The following is a 19,640-nucleotide window of genomic DNA, read 5'->3' on the forward strand; positions in this document are numbered from 1 at the left end:
ATTTTTTTTTTTTTTTTTTACCGTGAGGGAGGACTGTCATAGCATGTGAGCGTTATGGGGATTGCCTTGCATCATTGGCTGATTAGGTGTGAGCTGTCATAGGGGTGTCGTGTGCACCTTCCTGCTCACGTTGCAGGGGCAGCCCTATGGGGGGGTGCCCTTCCAACCCCCACCACCTGCCCCCACCCACCCTTTCAAACAAGCACAGTCCATCCAAACACACACACACCTAATGGCTGACTGGCAGGGTGGGTGCTGCTAAGGGCAACAAGTTGTGTGTGCGTGTGTGTGTGTGTGTTATTAGGTGTCTGCAGTTCTAATAAAGGAAAGCGCTGCGTCCTTCACTGCCTCATCAGATGGCTTTGCTCTGCTTTGTCCGCCTGTCTGATCTCTGTCCGTGCGTCTGTCAGGTCTGCAGTGGAGCTGGATGGCTTGCAGCCTCTGGATCATCTGGAGAAGAACGCGCTCAGGAAGGACGTCATCTGCGTTCTTTGATTTTCTGCGTATAACGAGTGTGTTTGAGAGTGACTTTATAGTGGAGTGAGAAACTTTAGAAGATGTTTATTTGACCTGGTGTGAAGTCTGCGTGTGTGTACATAAAAGTAAGCAAGAGAGTGTGTGTGCGCGTGTGTGTGTTTGTGTATGGTGTTGCCCACGCCATTGGAAATGCTGGGGTGTCCAGCGGGGTTATTTTTGGATCAGTGACAGCGTGTCAATGGCTGCAGATGCGTCGCAAAGGAAGGCTCTGAGATACCAACAGACCCTGGTAGGTCTTTTCCCAAAACTTCCTTTACCTGCCTGCCTGTCTGCCGTCCTATTCGTCTCTTTAAATATCTTTTCCCTTCCCTTCTCTTCACTTCATGTCTCTCAACCTGCCTCTCCCTCATCTCTCCATCTACCCATCTGTCACTTAGTCTGTTCCAACCATCCTTTGCTTTTCCTCATTCTTTCACCCTGACCTTTCCAGACTTTCATTCCACTTTTATCTCCTAGTCATGTTTCGCCTGCTGCATCCTTTCTTGTCCACCAGCAGTGCTTTCTCACCTCCTCTGTTCTCGTTACTTCCTGAACAAGATTTCTGCAACTTAATGTCAAGTTTATTAGTACAGCCCTGAAACATTCACAGTCTCTGCTGCTTTCACACCGCCCACGCTATGAAACGCTGAGTGAGAGCGATAAATGGAAAGTCATCCCTGCAATAATACAAGGATTTTATAATTTATTTTGACACCAGTCTCCAACTGAATGTCTTTCCTTCATTGTTTTTAGCTTCATATCTTCTTCGTGACCCCCTCTCATCTCCTATCAGTCACCTCCTCAAGCTACAGCCTTGTAAAGTCATTGCTGTTTTCATGTGTTGGCGGATATAAATACCAATATACAGGAAACCTGAGCAGACAGGTTAGACGTACGCGTTGAGATGAAGTCATGTCACTATATCCTTTGGTTCATCTGTTTAAATGCTCACCCAGAATGATGGTCATTCCTCCCAGGAGCATCATGTCCGCCATTGACTTTCTGCTGCTCTATGGTCATTAATGACTCACAGCATCATTGTCTTTTTCAGCAGTTGACCTGAAGCATTGTGGTCAGGGTTTTTTTTTAAAGGGCATTTTCAGCAGAATTGAATGTGAGTCATAAGACGAGAGAATGACAGATACATGAGCAGCTGGGGTGTGTATATACGTGTTAAAGCAGCCTGAGCAACTGACAAAGTGCGGAGGAGCACTGACAGCGTCTTTTTGGTCTTCTCTTCCTCTCCTCCTCTAAGACGATGGACGATTGCCCAAAGCAAATCCCTAATTCCCGGCCCTCGTAGGGCCCCACAGGTCAGATATAAATAAGAAATCTCAATTAACCACACTATTTAGAGGCTTAATGTCTCAACATCTCACATCTCTCAGGTGTGAAAGTGGTGATGGCGTCTGTGTGTTTGTGAGAGAGGAAATTAGAGCCTTGAAGGATTTGAGGAGTTTATGTGTAGAGTTGTTAATAGATCATCTAAATATAATTTGTTTATTGATCAGCAGCCATGTATATATTCAGGTTGATAGTTTATCTTGCTTAATCTTCACAGATGTACACTGATGCTGCAAGGCCTGTGATTTAGTTAGGTAAAAACTGTGTTTGTTGTGATTTGTAAAAGTGAAAGCATTATAAATGTTTAGATTAAGTTAAGTAATTGCATTTGAGTAACATTTAAATGATAAATTCACTCAAAAATGAAAATTCCGTCATTATCTCTTCACCCTCACACTGACAGATAGTCGGCTGAATTTTTTTTAGTGCAGAAAGCATTTGTGGAGCTTCACAGAAAAACAGCATTACAGCATTTCCTAAACAGCTGAAACAGATGGGGACTTGTTTTGAAATGAAAAAAACAAAACGACATAAAATGGCTTCATACAGCTGGCCCCGCAAAATCTAAGTATGTGCAGTTGACTTAGTGTCCACCCCAAACTGCTAACACTTTTAACATAACAGCTACAGTGAAGATTTCGTCTTTAAAAAGAATGTAAATGACGTCTTTTATCAATTTGGGATGTCAAGCTTCCACCCGACAAGCTGAATGGAGCCATTTGATTTTTTTAAAACGCAAATCCCATTCTTCTTCAGGTGTTTAAGAGAATGCCACAATGATTTTTTGCTACAAAATTTCTTCCATCCGCATAGGCGTAAGCAGATAATAACTGAATTTTTTTTTTTTTTCGGTAAACCTTTCCTTTATACTCGTAGTGAAAGCCTGCCTCATGCTGAAGTGTTTTCCTTCAAAGTCAATTAAAGGTCTGACTGTATTGTCATTATACATTACAGGATTGCACAATTAAATGTGGTTGTATTATTAATTAATTAATTAAGAACTAAGAACTGAATAAAAATTAGTCAAAAGAAAAAAGATAATAAAAACAGGCACCGTTTTATTATAACAGGTCTGTTTGTTCTACATAATTTTGTCAAACCCAAGATTCTATTGATTGATTATTCATTAATTATTGAAAACATTATTCTCTGCATTTGCTGAATTGTTTGTGGTTAAATTTTATAATTTTGAATGTTTAGCTGACCCTATGTGCACTGTCTGACTAAAAGATGGTTACACTAGTAAGTAATTGGAGTGTTCCAGTTGAACATTGTCTGTAATTAGTACAAACAAAGGATTATTTAATGCATACCTGGTATAAAGGTGAAACATTTTGGTCACAGGCTAGTATATAACTTTTTATAAACATGGTGTGTATGAATTTATCATGTTTTCCCATAATTACGGTCTAATTGTAAAGCTCTTCTCATTAAACTTCTTGGCAACAATTAGGAAATTATTTAAAAATTAACTATGGACCCATAAAATTAAGTGTGTAAAACTTCTTAAAGATTTTATCTTTAAATTGAATTTAGTTTAGTTTTAACAAAGACTTCTAGGTCTCGACGTGTTCTGACCTGCAAATCACCAAAGTACTGCTTGCTGGGTTTGTAAAGTTGTGTTAATTACTTCCAAGTCACACAGCTGTTGTTGACCCTTGACCTTAACAAAGAGGAAGCACCCTCTGTGGGCTTGTGTCACATTGACAGACACGCTCCAGCATGGTGGCAGAGAACACATAGCAGTGTGTGTGTGCGCCTACTATTTGTTTGTGCTAGCTTTGATACAGCTGGTTGTGTGTTACACTATTTTTGATGGTTAAAAGCGAGGTTGTGTGAGGAGACGAATCTCAATCTGTGAGAATGTCAACAGCAGTGAAATAGATCTCATAAGTCTCAAATGTTACAGGCTACTAAAAGGGATAGTGTTCACCTGCCAAATGTCGCGCAGACTGGAATGACAGGGATGTAGACGATTAAGCCATTAAATTTCATATGATATCGCAGTCACTTGGTGTGTATTTTCAATTACAGAGGTGCCAGTAATGTAATAATTAAACTATTAGTCGTTACATCAATAGTAACAAGATGAAACATCATGTTAATGTCGCAAAATAGCATCAATAACTTGTCATTGTTTTTGTGTAAAGGTTAAAGTCCTCCATCTGTCTGTACAACAGGCCTCCTGGGAGAGATGGGCCGAAAGAGAGATAAACAGCGTGAGAGAGGGAGAGGTGCGGAGAAGTGTGTCAGTGAACATTGGGTCACACTGCTGCTAAATTTATCCACGAGTAAGGTTTCACCTCAGGGGTGGGGGTTGGATGGATCGGACAAGGGGGTGGTGAGAGGGAAAGTTTCAGGGGGAGAGTGAGGGAGAAAGGTGAAAGGCTGCACACTCGAGTTCAGTCGGAGGTGAGACGGCTTGGGGTAGAATGGTCGAGAAAATCTGTTTGTGGAAGCAAAGGACAGAAAGATCTGATGTTTTTAATATGCTTCTTTGCCTTACAGGGCTGTGCAATTGGGAAAACAAACAAAATGCTAAACTGAATACATAACAAAAGTTTATTTCCCAAAAGCATCTCAAGGCTTAGGTAATTTAACACATACACTTAGAACTGCAATAGAACTGTCTCTGCCTAAAGATACACAAGAAACTGCAAAAAGCTGTTCAAAACGGACCCATAAATGTGTTTTTTGTTATGAAGTAATTATTTACAAATGCATAAAGTAGATTTAACCAGCAATACCAGTACCAGTAATTTGGTTTAAAAATGACTGCAAGGTTTCTGTATGTTGCATTGAAATGTAGATTGTAATTTCATGATTCTGCAAAATAACACCATTATCATAATTACGGTATTATCAAGACAATGGGAGTTATCTAAAAATGTGATCATGTTCGAACCTACCTGGTGCCAAACCTGACTTTTGTGTAACATCGATACTGAGTACCATCCATTCCAATCTGCTGAGTTGCACAAAGGTGTACGGGACGCTGCAGGAAGTAGCACGGTCCCGTTTCTTATAATTAATGTGGTATCGGACTGGCGTATAGACTGTCCCTTCACAGCAGGACAGCGCAGGTGTAATTATCACACTTCATATTTATTTCATGAAGTCACATTTTCTCTTGTACAATCTTCCTCTTCTATATGTTTTTCTTTTTCCTCCTCTTCATTTGTGTGCATTTTTATGTTATTATTGGATCATTTGCAGTTGAAGTTTATTGCATGTTTTTTGGGGTGTTTGATTTTAGTCGTATTTTCCCCAAGTATAAACTTTTATAGGTTTTGTTGTTGTTTTTTCTGTTGAGGGTGTCTGTCGTATAGGCCTGATAGCTTCTTGAACTCTCTTGACAAGTCTCCTTTTTTGTCATCTGAATTTATCTAATCTTGTGTGTGGGGGGGTTAGGGTTAAATAAAGTGGTATACATTTTGGTTTGAGAGACCTCGCGTTATGCACGTTTATTGTTTTTTCTTAGTGGGACACTTTCCTGTTACAAGTCAAAATGTCTGTTGTGGAACAGGCATTACATCATCCCTGGCTTGAGTCTGACATAAGACCTTGCGTGTCACTCCTCCTCTTTTTTTTTCTTTTTTTTTAAATTTTTTTTTACCTCATATCTTGTTACCTCTCTGCTGACTCTAATAAAGGTATAAAATGCCCCCCAGAACTACTGATACTGGTCACAGTGCATACTGAGGCTGACTATGAGAAGCAGAAAAGCTTCGTAAATGGATTAAACTAAATGAGGTTTGGAACATTTCTCTGGATGTTTTGCCTGTGTTCCACTTGCTGCAAAGAAACTGAAAGCCGCATGCATCCATCCATTCTCTACTGGTTAGGGTCGCTGGAGTGTATCCCAAAATGCATCAGGTGAGAGCCAGGGAACCACCCTGTACAGGACACAATTCTATTGCAGGATAAGGCATAATCAGACACACTGTATTTACACCCTGTTTGACTACATTGGGGAGAAATGGAAATGGTTGTGGGTGTTCAAGTATCTAATCCCAACAGACACAAAGTTTACACTGCAATCCACCAAACTGACTGAACCAGACAGTTCTCAGATTAAATCTTCAGCACCCTGGACCCAGAAACCTTGTGAGAACTACTGGGTCACAACAGAACAGTCAGTGACCCATTTTAGGTCCTGCAGATGGAGAACAGTCTGACAAAATAAAGGTCAAGAATACAGGCTAATCGATATAACAGTAAGCCAATAATACTGGCTGATACCATCTTATCTAGATAAATCAGTATTGGTCATAATGTACACTGATATTGATTTATACAGTGCATACCAGTGTGTTCTGGCTCTCAGTTTTCCTTCATTCAAGACATAATTGTTTGTGTTTTCCTACTTTAATTTTCATGTCAGTTTCATGTTGTAAATATATTGTCTTACTGCAAACAATCATGCCTCAGTGAATTTTTTCATCATAATGTGAACTTACTCCTTTATAACAAAATTTGAGCAATCACATCTAAAACACTTCTTTGTGTACAAAACAAATGTTAGCCGAAAAAACATGATACTGACTACTGTACCACGGCCCAGTCAGGCTTTAGTAAAGCATGTCATCTATGCAGAAGGCACTTAAAGTACAGGTCAGTTTTATCCACCATATCATGGTTATGGCGTCCACTCAGTCAGCAGGTATTATTTTCATACCTTAAGCTTGTGTCCGGCCTGCCTGGTATCATTTATGATCCTGCTGCAGGAATCTGCTGGATCAACCGCCTGACTGGGAATCTACCCCTCTGAATTAAGAGCTGCTGACAATTTATTGTCAAGCCTCAAGTGTCTGTATTAACCTCTACTGCTTTCCCCTGTGTGTGTGCTGTGCGTGCGTGCGTGCATGCCTGCGTGCATGCGTGCGTACGTGCGTGTGTGTGTGTGTGTGTGCTGCACTGACCATACCTGTCAGTCACTGAGGTCCATACTGTATGCAGGCAGGTAGCAGGTACATTCTGTGTCCATCACACTGACAAAGACAGCAAAGGACAGATGTAAGACGAAGATATCCAGAAAAGGATTATAGTATATTAAAGACACACAAGAAAGTGAGCAGCAGCCTGCAGGAGGAACGGCTGGAAAGATGAGGGAGCGGATCAACACTTTTGAAACTGTTCTCAATATAGATCAATTTCTGGTAAGGTTTATTATCTTGTATAATGAGGTGTTTTCTTGCTGTTGGGACAGTTTTTCCAAGAAATTATGCATTTATGACTAAGATGTAGAAGAAGGCAACTCTTGTACATTCTCTCACAGTCTATTGATTTTAAATTCAAAATGTCATGTTGTTGCACAAGTTATTACACGCAAGCCAGCCTTACAACACATGAAAGAGACACAACCGTTGTTTTTTCCTGGATTACTCTGCGTAAAGTTGAACTGTGGGCTTATGCATAACACATGTGAGTTTACAGCTCAGTTTATTTTTCTCTTTTGGACGCGCCGACATGCCTTAATTAGAACATGACAGCTTGTACAGTGTTCAGACTAGGCATGGAAATGTTATTATGCTGGTTAATTAGTGTATTCATATGGAGGCATGTGTGTGTGCCTGTGTGCAAGTCTGTTGGTTGGGAGGGAGGGTTTTGGAGGGGGTAATCTCCTGATGTATCCGTCAGTGAGCGGGTCAGATTTTATCATTAACCTTGTGCTACGGGACAGGACTATATTGTTGTAAGGCCTCACAGCACACACACAGAAACACACACACACACACACACACACACACACACACAAACATTAATTTAGTGCGCTCATAAACAGACACAAATACAAAGTTAGCATGCTTAAGAAGCCACACAAACACACACAGATATTTATGAATATGCAGTGCTGACTCCCTCTCACGAGGGACGCAGGAATGTGCTATTATTTTTTTAATTAACTCTCAATGTCACACTGCCCTTCAACCTCGCCATCTATTAGCTGCACTCACTGTGACTGAAGCTCTCCTTCTCTTTCTCTCTCCAGGCTTGTTTATGATTTTTGTTGTTTGCTCTTTCTTACCTCTTTTTTCCTCATGTTTTAGAGTAGTATCATCTTGTTAAAGCTGGCTCATAAAGGGCAGATCTATGAATATATTCAAAGCTCTTGACAGCTTGCCGGCATAATTTAATACAGGATTTGTATTCCTCACAAAGCCAAGGGAGGACTAGTTCACATTTTTTCATTTTCTTCATCCCACGAGATGGCAATAAGCACAACATTAGAGGAGTTGTTACAGTACAGCACAAGGAACTAATGAGCAGTGCCAGTGTCAGAGGCGTACAGTAACGCCTGACTACTTTCATGTGCCCGCAGAGAGAGAAAAGTGCAGGAGAATAATAGAAGCCACCAGGGGAGGTAGTGGGGATCTTGCTGAGAGTAAATTAGTGCGAGCCGAAGAGTAGGGAGTGGGTGATAATATTCTCTGGTGTTCTTGACTTGAAGTGGGAAGGTCATTCCACAGTTGGAGAGTCAAACAATGGCAGCAGTCGTTCAAAAGCGTGTGAAAGTTGGGGCGACAGTGGTTGTTGATGTCATGTTTTGGCCCTGCGTGGCACAGATGGGTGTACAAGGTTACACGATGACACAAATGTAAACACAAGGTTGAGAGATGGCGACAGCAAAGTCACCTAATGTGAATGAATCGCAGCTTTCAGTGTCTGTCTCACGCTGTCAGTCTTTTGCCTCTTTTTTTTCTGTCACCATCCCCTTTTGATAATTCAGTGGTCTTCAGAAGGCAGTATACTACAACCGCAACTTAGATCATTGGTACAAGAAATTAGGTCCGTCACAGTTTCTCAAAGGTCAAGGTAACATCTTCAGATAGTTTTTTGTCAAACCCCCCCCCCCCCCCCCCCCCATGTAAAATTACAATAATAGACAATATTTGATTGATAACTTAAGATGTGATATATAACATTTCTGAATTAAAATGTAAATAGAAAATACTAGATAAGTTATTCATGTACCCAATCATCCCAGAGCAGAGAACTGCATAGTTTTGTTTAAGGTCACGGTGTCACGGTGCATTTCAGAAGGTCACCTGTGGCTACAACTTCCAAGAAAGAGTCGGTGGGAAAGGAAGGAAGGTGACGAACGTGATTAAACATAATGCACGACTTTAAAACATTACCTCCTCTGCGTCACGTAGATAGACTCTCATTCGCAATGGTGTTTCTTTAACTTTGAAGACTGTAACTCCACTGACTCCAGGCAAGTTAAGACTCTTTCTGAGTATTGATTGATAGACTTTTAAATCATCAAATGCATTTACACAATTAATTGATTATTAACATAGTCTACGATTAATGTTCTGCATAACAGCTACTTGTTACAGCAGCTGGCTACTTTACATTTGACTTGGGCTTCAAGCACAATGTTTGAAGCAGTAATTAAAGTGGAAAGAGAGAACTTAGTCTATAATGTTAGTAGATAAAAATGGTGCCAGGCTGCCATTTCATGCCCACTGGCAGACAAAGTGGCACATAGAAAGTGAGGCTTATAGGGAACCAATCTAAACTTCATAAAGCATTAAAAAAAAAATTTAAAAAAAGAAGGACGAGGAAAGAAACCTTGTCTATTGCCAGTTTAACAAAATAGAGTACAAAACTAAACATGGCAGGTGACTAGGCTATCATACTCTTGTTATATGTCCAACAGTCGAAGGAAAGAATACATGAAACGTAAACATATAAAATATAAGGAAAGAGAGACACTGACAAGAAAATACACAGACGTGAGAGGGTCTTTAGCAAGAGGAGGTCCTGATAGTTGAAGTCTGTTTACAGGTCTTGGAAAGCTACTGCTGCGTTAAATTTAATAATTTACCGCCATTAAAAAAATATATAAATACCGTCATTCAAGTTGGTTTCATTAACCACAGGTTTCAAACTAATAAAATCTAGTAGTGTTTTGTTAGAAAGCTTACCAGACCTCAGAAGTTCGTTCATCATCTCAGCTCTGGCTGCAGAGATTTTATTAGCCGCTGCTAGCATAACACACCTGAATCTCCAACCGAACTGAACGTTGGAAGTACAGAGATGCATTGTGGGTAATGTAGACGCCAGGTCTTGACGAGAGAGAGGGAGAAAGAGCAAAATGTGGCAGAAGATATCTGACAACTGTGAGTTTGCTCATGTTAGAAGAGTATAATATAAGGAGTATATACAGTTTTACAAATGCTTTATATCTTACGAGTTGAAATAGTAAATATTATTCATATTTAACATAAGTTAGCTAACCTCACAGTTAGTTGACTAGCTTGCTAGCCTACCTAGCTAACAAAATGAATATTAAACGCTATAACATTTTTGCCATATATAAGTAGATTTACAGTATATCATAGATAAGCCAAATGAAAGCAAAAGTGATTTTACTCCATGACACTCTTAATGGCTGGCATAATACAGAAAAACACACTAACCATGATGTATACATTTAGTACTTTCAAAAGCATTTCATATAAATCAACTAGGGATGCACATTTTAAGCTATTTCTTTGATAGTTTGCTGCCTCAACAATCCATAATAACTTACTTAATTATTAATAATATGAATGATTGACACATTAAATACATTAAAAATTAGAACATTTATCAAATACGTTTTCTCACACCAGCATTTTGTATTTTGTTTTGAAATGTGCAGCAAGTATTTGTAATTTGTGATAAGATAATTTTGGATCAATCTGTGCGCATCTGTGATTGTCGATTAATACATTTTATGTATGTTGTTATGTAATTGGTTAAATTCTTAATGGCGATTAATCATTAATCATTAATATTCCTAATTCAAATGACACAACAAATGTGAAAAACATTTGGCTTTCATTATTTATGGCATTTTGTTGTGCTCCATTGTCAATATAAACAATATGGTGAAATTTGTGCATGTGTACGTCTTAAAAAATGGGCCTGTAGTGGCTATCCAGCTGTCCAGGATATTGCAGTCATACCACAGCCATGTCTGGAGGCATATTGTGGACTGGCCGTCTGCCTTATCAATGTCTTAGAAACACCTTGAGGGAATTTCAAATTTTGGCGCAGTCGTCCACTTAGACCTAGGGATGAATTAATTAGATTTTGGTAGTCAAAGGACAAGATCAGTCAAGGCTGTACCATTCTCATGAACAAATGTTTCATCTGTAACACCTCACAGAAATGTCTTTGCATTTTCCACAAACATCCACTTGACTGAAGAATGAACTAATTAGAATTTGGGGGTCGAAGGTCAAAGGCTATAATTCAAGAATTTGTGAACTAATTATGACAGCGTTTCACGGAAATGCCTAATAGAACATAGATCTATCTAACAATAGCATCAACTTCACTTTGACATCATAATATTCTGTTAAAAGCCAGAAGGGGGAGATTATGACCATATTTCACATTTGGCACTAATCTTGGGTGTTCACCTTGAAGCCATGGTGATTGTATAGATCTCTGCTGCTGGGTTCAACATGTGTTTGAAACATCTGGGTTTTGGAATGCGTAGCTTTTTTGCAGCAGCATGAAGCACTCTAGTTGACTATAAGCTCATTGGTTTTGCTGAAACTGAGCTTCAGTTGATTCCAGCTGCACCACGTGATAAAACTAGCAGTCTTCTGTACTCCTCTGTGAAATAGTATAGAAGTGAAGACAGCATGTCTCTCACTGGAGAAGGCATGGATGTAAACTGCAACTCAGCTGGTTGGCAAGCAATCACAAGGCCATGAATCTAGTCATATGAAAATCTGGTCATGGGGCACATCTTTCACCCTCTCACTCCATCCCTCTTCCTCTCCTTGGGGAAGAGTAGGGCGGATAAGGCCTTGCGGGTAGATTAACACACGCGTTGAACAGCAACAACAACCACTTATGTAAGAGGATCAGGTGATTGGCTGTGTATTGTTTTGGTTTCTTTTGTGATTTTCTCGCTTTCTTTCTTTTTTGCTATGGTGGCAGAGATGTTGCCGTAGCGGCCTGCCATGGTGAAACGTAACCAGTGAAAACACTGCATGGGAAGTACAATATTTAAGTAACAAATCCTTCCCCCTCTGTGGGCAGTGCACAGGTTCCTCTCCTGTCCATGCTTTTGATGGTGTCTGGTGCCAGCGCCTGTTTGATGATGTTGATGGATTAGTGCTTTGGTGTTAATGTGTAGTGCAGCAGCAGCAGTGGTGGTGGTGAGGTTATCTGCAGTGTAGGACAGGAGACAGGACAGGACAGGAACAGAGCTGCTCACACATCATGCTTAAGACAACTGATGAGGAACAGGTAAAAGACAGGAGAACCAGAGGGTCCGTCTGGTCAGATGGTGGAGGGTGATGTGCTCTTCTGTGTCTTTTTTCTTTGATCTCCACCAGTTACTTTTGCGGATCTGTTCCCATGTTTGATCGAGTTCTCTTTTCCACTCATGGCTTTAATGGGTTGTTTGTGCAACTAGACGAAGTGTGACTGTTTGTAGTTTGTGTTCTCTCAAACAAAGATGCAGATTAAAATACATTATAAGAATATACTGAAAGATTAAATAGTGTATAGGGTGTACAGAATATTGATATATTGTTACATTTCTTTTTAAATGTACTCAATTACTTACTATTACTATTACTATCAATTACTGCCAAATCAAATATGAAATTTACCAACACAATTATGTTGGATAAATCATTTTTAATTCTCCAAAGCAGTTGAAAAGTGTGATATGTCTTTATGATAATTAAATTCACTATCTTTTGTTGTGGTCTTGAAAACCACAAGAACCACGGCTCAAATGTGAATTTTATGCATGGTTTCCTACCATTGAGCAGCAGATTAGAGGTTAATGTGGGATTAACTTTAATGGAATCAGTATTAGTAAATGCAACGATAAGATGAAAAAGATGAGATCAAAACCTGGATCAATCATTCAGTGTATTTGCATGTTATCTTTTAATCCTTTACACACCAGAAGCAAAGACAGCACATTGGATTTTTGTCCGACACCTTTTGCAAATAATTTGTTTAACTCGTGAGGAACAACCAAAGGATGACATTCAAAACATCTGGATGACTCATCTAATGGCAAGTACATTTTCTCTCTTGAAAAATAACTGCAAATTTATCATTGTCTTGCCCATAACAGCATGCCCCTTTAAGGAAGGAAGGAAATGTCTTTGTATAATGCCATTTGATTCAAAGTATAGTCGTTAGTCAGTAGTCTGCTGTTAGTTCATGTTTTGAATGTCCAGCGAAAGTACAAAGGTGATGTAACAAACACTTCTGCTCATGAAAGCTGTTAGTGGCGCAGCACTGTTCTGAATAACAGTTTGTGGTTCGTAGTGTTTAGTGAGGTTTAAAATAACTTTGCGATGTGATTTAGAGGCATCAAAGTTCTCAAGAGCCTGTAACAGTGTAACTGCTGGCCACCTGCTATGTGGTGTATTCATGTATTAATTATAAGCTTCTAAATCAGTCACTTTGTCATGTGGTTGTAGTGACTCATGTGTAACAGTGGGCCGGTTGTGTAAAGCAGTTTTTGTGCACACACACTGAGGTGAATCTGACCAGGCTGAGGTTACGCCAACTTGTCAGTGTCATTCCGTGATTGTTCAAACATTTTCGTGTTATTTTGGTATTGCTGGATGCGGTATGCAATCTTTCTGGTCCTGGGCCTCATGCTTGGATGTGTCAGCTCTCTTTCTCCTGTGTGAACATGAGACAGAAATGTGTGGCAGTCAGCCCTCCTTGTGATTTAGTCTCTTGCTTTGCTGTGCAGTAGGATGCATGTGATCTGCAGGTTTCAGTTGCACATCATAGCCGCACCTGGATCTGCAGTATTTTAAAGCCTCTATGGTTTTAACGAGTGTGCTGCGCTGCAAACTGATCACAGTGGATTACAGGGTGTCGTCTTTTGGGACCAAGTGAGTGTGTGAGCAGTTGTAGGTGTAAAGTGCACACACGGTCGGAAGGGGAAGATGTGGAATGTCCTCTCTTCCAGGATCTGTTCCTCTGGCACCTCTCCAGCTCCTGCCTCCTCTCAGGGAGGGGTTTTTCCGATCTCTATGCCCGTTTTGTCTATTTATGTCGCCCAGGGTATTCAGGTTGGTGTGTATCCCTTACACACACGCCGCACATTCCCCATCTCTTTCTCGTTATCTCAAGACTCTTCGCACTGGATCTAGTTTTATCCTTCCCTCAAGTCTCAGTTGTCAGAGGCATTTCTCCCTCTCTTCCCTCTCTTCTTATCCCTCCTCCTCCTCCTCCTCCCTTTGCATCTTGTTTTTCCTTCTCTGCAATCCTAACAAACACATGGTTTCTATCGCTTTTTTAAAATTATCAGTATTATTATCAGTGCTTCCCCTCTGTTACAGCTGTACGGGGAGTACAGGGAGCAGCTGGGAAACTTCGCCCGACGGGAGGCTGCACGTTTGCTGACAGAGAGACAATGGAGGAGACAGGCAGGGGACAACGCCGCAGCCACCGGCCGAAGAGGGCTCGGCCGGCGACATCATCAACATCACCCTATGACCTTGGAGACGCATCACAGTCACGCATCTTCCACCAAGAAGCCTCGTCCCTACTCCAAATGCCAAGGTGAGCATTTAATTGAGTTAATCACACACACTTCCAACTGCTTTATAAAAGTAAGTACATATCATGGATTTGCAGTATACAGTATATGATATTACACAATGACTATTATTATTATCAACAGGTTTCTGGTTCAACAAATGTTTTATCATTTGAAACTTAAACATTGAATAAACATGAAATATATACGTTTTTAGTTATAATAATACAACAGAATTTGATACATTAGATAAGAAAATGTATACGGTATTATAACCCTCGGTTTTTGTACCATATTCCCCCTCAATGATATCCAGGATACAGAGGTGAAATTGAATAACACACCTTTACTTTAAACAAAATGCACGTCTGAGCTGCTGGTGCTTCACTTATTTTTTTTCAGTTTTTTTCATCTCTCCGCATTCCGGAGAGAGCAGCATTTATCTGGTGGCTTCAGTTACCGGTTACTGTGCACATTATGATTTCATATGCAACATGATGAGCTCATAAAATATGATTCACTGCTATAGTTTAATTAGGCTGCCACACAGAACACGAGGAAGCCTGGACCGGCCATTTGAGGTCAGGGGTCCTCTAATGTACCCCACTAACACTTCAACAAAACAAAGTCCCAAAAATATGTTATATTATTCATATTTTAGTCATCAGTCAGCAGCTTGTATTTTCTGTGTTACAATCTGTTACATCATTTTAAATGGAACTTTTATTCATTGCATTTTTTTGCAGTGTGTTGTTGCTTCTTTTACCAAGTAGATCTGAGTACTTCCTCCACCACTAACCTCAGTTTCTCAATAGTGATTACAACCCTGCCTGAACTATCAACAGTAAAACTTTGTGTAATCCATTATCTGCATTAATTTATTAACAAATTGACACTCTTTAGAGTGATCAGTTGCGACTGATAAATTAATATTGTGAACACATTGTGTCCGATATGGGTATATTCAACAGTCTGGTAACTGTTGAGGACATTGTGTATTGTGGAGTGTTCATGCTGTTCTGTTGCTCACACCGTGAACACATTTTCAGTTGTTAGGTGACACCTGTTGTTCTGCTGGAGGTTTGTCAAATGTGAGAAAATTGTTCAACAACAATATCACTTGAGTAATTTTGCTTCCTATTCAACATTCCTATTCAATATCAAAATCGTCAGCATGTAGTCTATGAACTTTCAAAAGATAACATCATATTATAAACTGGGTGGGAAAGGTTTGGAAGGCATACTTTGAGCAAGGAATTCTGACAAAAGACGCTCTGAGCTGTGTTATTATAGACATTATAGATTATAGAAGTCTATCTCAGTCTGTGTTGCATCAAATTTTATCACCCTGTTTTTTTTAAATATCTGAAACTTTATGGATATGGATCCCTAAAACCTCTTACAGCACAATTTTGAAGTCAGAGTATTATTACACTGGGTTGATTTAAACACTTCCATCTTTACACTGCCAGTGAATAAGTGAGTTTGTTTTTTCAGTGAGCGCGCATACATTCGGTTGTAAATGCAAAAAAACCCCACAAACCGTTCACATCGTTCTGTGTTGTATGTCTGTGATGAGCTAAAGCAACATCACTGAGTCCATAACTAAACTGCATGATTCCCTCTCAGGCATTATAACAAACCAGAAGTTAAATCAAGAGATAAATGGACACAAGATGAATCATTAATTGTACGTCTCTGTCCCAGATTGTTTGGCCCGTGTGCGGCGGTACATAGTGACCAAGATGGGGGAGGACTGGATATTCCTGGTTCTTCTGGGACTGACTATGGCTCTGGTCAGCTGGAGTATGGACTACGCCAGCGCCAAGAGTCTGCAAGGTAACACGGATCAAGGTCAAAGAGATTATGACTCTCAGATTTGCAGTTTGATAACAGAGTATTCTGGTCACTGCTGTCTGTAATTACTCAGTTTATACCCCTGTGTGTACTGCACTTTTTCTGACCCCTCTTCTCTTTCTTTTTCTGTCTTTTCTCCCTCTCTCAGCCTATAAGTGGATACATGGGGAGCTTAAGGGCAATGTCCCGCTCCAGTACCTCGCCTGGGTTACCTATCCCATGATCCTTGTGATGTTCGCCTCTCTCTTCTGTCACCTGGTTTCTCCGCAGGCCATCGGTAAGCTCTCCGTCACCTGTCAGCCTCTGTTATTCACTCTCAGCACGTGTTTTTTATTGGTTGTACCACAATTTTCTGCTTTCTGGTTGTGGGATGGCAGCAGCGCTGTTTCTTTATTTATTACACCCACTATCCTGCCACTTAGATGTCTTCTTTCCTTCTCCTTCTCTCCTCTGTTTTCTCTACAGGCTCTGGTATTCCCGAGCTGAAAACTATCCTGAGGGGTGTAGTGTTGAAGGAATATCTGACCCTCAAAGCCTTTGTAGCTAAAGTCATCGGGCTGACTGCTGGCCTGGGCAGTGGGATGCCAGTGGGCAAAGAAGTAAGCAAACACCCCCTTTTTCATCTTTTCACCATCTGTTTTTCTGTGTATCTACTACTATTGATCCAGCATCGCTGTTATCATCCTCCTTCCTCTCTTTTTTTTTTTAGTTCTCCACTTCTCTATCTGCTCTTTCTCCAAGCTCAGAGGATAATAAATCATCTTCTGTCATATTTTTCCTCTTTCTCTCCTCTCACGGGATTGAAGCAAATTTTTCAAGTCCTCAGTGAAGGAGTGCATTCATTTTCCCCATTACATTAGCGGGGCAACTGTCACATCCTGCAATTACACAGTGATATATCTGTTCTGATACAACATGTCCTAGTTTAGACTCCCTGTTTTACAGACAGTATACAGTGTCGCTTTAGATAACATTACATGTCGCTCATCTGTGTCAGTGATTTCCTCCCATCACCTCCAGGGTCCGTTCGTCCACATTGCCAGCATCTGTGCTGCTGTGCTGAGTCGATTCATGTCCATCTTCTCTGGAGTCTATGAGGTAAGCCAAGGCCCTGACCAAAACAGCCTAAGATACCCAGAAGCCTTGTGTCCTTGCTGATTACAGTCAATGCACTAATGAAGATGTGGAATGCAGTTTTTCCCATTGTAACCTCCTTTGTTGTCATCTTTGTTATATTATTATTACAGGATTCCCACCAGCTCTTAAAAATCTTTAGCTTTAGATTTGAATAAAATCAATGGTCTTGATTTTAGCCATGCTAGTCTCAAGGAATAGAAATGTCTGTCTCTTCGTTGGTCCACCACTGTGATGGTGAGACGTATATCAACAACTATTGGATGGTGATCACTGACTTTATCATCTAGCACTATTATCAGGTTTAAATTTGAACTTTGTAAAATGCTTTGGAAATAACTGATGCAATTGCCATGAGCCTCTGTTTCACTATCTGTACGGCTGATCAAACGCTGCTGAGAAAGCGTTTACAAAATAGTCGACATTGCTCTGTATTGCTTCCACTTCTCAGACCCATCTGAGAAGTGAAGCCCATGAGAGTAATCCCGAATTCTTTCAAATTACCCAGCCTGGGGCAACTCCACTGGTTGCAAAAAGAAGTCTGATTGTATGTAAGCCTATGAGAAAATGACCCTACTTCTTGCTTGGTTCATTACCTCAGTAAACACTTTCCTCGTGAGTTTATGGTATGACTCATATGTCTCAAGTCTTCTCCAATGCAGCAAGATGTTAAATTGTAATTGATTGTCCCATTTATTGTAAAATAGATGAGTATGCTTTAGGGCATGGCTGCCTGGTGCTTGACAATTCGCTACTGCAGCAACTTTTCGATTAGGATGGAGGTGAAGCAGTGCATATCCATTTCAATTCCACCATCTCACACAAATATAGTAACTTCTGGCTCCAAAAAACAAAACAAAAAACACACACACAGTGACAGCCGTAATGTCAAAATACTGTAAAATCTACTGGAGACGGACTATTGTACCTGCTAGCATGACTTTTGACCTAAATTCTTGTGTTTGATCAACACTTTTTAAATTATTTCACCATCAAGAGGATATTAAATTACAAACCAAACATGCCATTTTTGAGTCCTTGACATTCATTGGATGGTGCTTGAATTTGATGAAAGTGGGAATCCTGTGACTGTTGTTTTCTCCATCTGTCTCTCTCCCACCCAGCCCAACCCCATGCCCTCCCTTCCCTGGTCTTTGTTTTGGCTCACCCCCTCGCACCTCGTCTGTGTTTGTGTCTCACTGTATTAATAGTGTGATGGTAATGTCTGGCATGTGTATTAACAGTGACCTCCCATCTCTCTGTCTCCCTCTTCCCCTGCTCTCTCTATCTCCACCTCCCCATGGCGTTCTCATTCATCGCTGCTCGTTTGTGTCCCCACTCCTCTCTCTTTCTCCCTCCCTCACTCCTTATCCATCTCCACCCATGACCCTTAACCCCAGAATGACACCCATAACCAGGACCTGTTGGTGTGTGCGTGTGCCGTGGGAGTGGCCACCTGTTTCGCTGCCCCCGTGGGAGGCAAGTCCTGCTCTTTTCCCCCAACTCACTCAGGCACAGGTCTGCGGTCAGCTTCGTCCTCCTGAAATAACATCAGCAACACATGGACGTTAAATCTGACCTCAGACCAGTGCGCTGCATCAGAAGTGATGAATAAAACTGAATGTTTTAACCTGTCAGAAATTAAGCAGCTTGGCCTGGAATTGTAAAGTTTGACTTTAAAGGAAGAGTTCAATATTTTGGGAAATACACGCATATACTTTCCTGCTAAGAGGGAGATGAGAAGATCGATACAGCTCTATGTCTATGCGAAATACAGCCAGCAGGGAATTAGCTTAGCTTTGCATCAGGACTAAAAATCCACCTATCAGCACCTCTCAAGCTCTCTCATTAATGCGCTGTTTTGATGTGATATTGTTGTGAAACTGTATTATTTGCATTCTTGGGGCAAAAACTGTTTATGTCAGAACAAAATAGGAAAAATATGAAAACAACCACAAAATGTCAACTGCAGGAAACTTGGTTGCAAAGGCATCATCGCTGGCAGTTACATATAAATAAAGTCTGCTATCAGTACAATAGAATCAAGTCAGCTTATTTCAAAATAGATTGACATGATTTGTAACTGCTTTCACTTGTCAGTTAATTACTACTTATCTGTAACACAGCAAGATAAAGCTCATTTAGGCTAAGTATGAATGACAGGAGACTTTTCATGTGACTTTTTCTTTACTTTCAGATCGAGCCAGGTTAGCTGTTTCCCTCTGCTTCCAAACTTCATGCTAAGCTAAGGCCA

At 40.4% G+C, this 19,640-nt stretch overlaps 1 protein-coding gene and 1 long non-coding RNA gene across 4 annotated transcripts in view; one reads left to right on the forward strand and one right to left on the reverse strand.

The window, feature by feature from the left end:
* The first annotated feature begins 259 nt into the window (after positions 1 to 259).
* The window catches only part of clcn1b (chloride channel, voltage-sensitive 1b), a 29,521-nt gene continuing 10,140 nt past the window's right edge, over positions 260 to 19,640 (forward strand). Inside the window, exons 1-7 of one of the 2 annotated variants that reach the window (XM_037074885.1) lie at positions 9,911 to 9,989; positions 14,196 to 14,418; positions 16,103 to 16,234; positions 16,401 to 16,529; positions 16,718 to 16,851; positions 17,273 to 17,350; positions 18,787 to 18,865. In XM_037074885.1, the coding sequence (XP_036930780.1) occupies positions 14,349 to 14,418; positions 16,103 to 16,234; positions 16,401 to 16,529; positions 16,718 to 16,851; positions 17,273 to 17,350; positions 18,787 to 18,865 (622 nt within the window). In that variant the 5' untranslated portion in view covers positions 9,911 to 9,989; positions 14,196 to 14,348. Of the gene's footprint in view, positions 767 to 9,910; positions 9,990 to 14,195; positions 14,419 to 16,102; positions 16,235 to 16,400; positions 16,530 to 16,717; positions 16,852 to 17,272; positions 17,351 to 18,786; positions 18,866 to 19,640 lie in introns of those variants that run through there. The other variant, XM_037074884.1, reaches the window with a different exon arrangement.
* On the reverse strand, positions 5,273 to 9,890 carry LOC119006409. 2 transcript variants are annotated; one of them, XR_005070775.1, is made up of 3 exons: positions 9,795 to 9,890; positions 6,788 to 6,851; positions 5,273 to 5,756 (listed from the first exon to the last, which is right to left on the reverse strand). It is a non-coding gene; the product is annotated as an uncharacterized LOC119006409 (long non-coding RNA). The 2 variants fall into 2 exon arrangements; XR_005070774.1 differs by having other exon boundaries at positions 5,273 to 5,773.

Source organism: Acanthopagrus latus, chromosome 17, assembly GCF_904848185.1.
Source record: "Acanthopagrus latus isolate v.2019 chromosome 17, fAcaLat1.1, whole genome shotgun sequence".
NCBI classification, from domain to species: Eukaryota; Metazoa; Chordata; class Actinopteri; order Spariformes; family Sparidae; genus Acanthopagrus; species Acanthopagrus latus.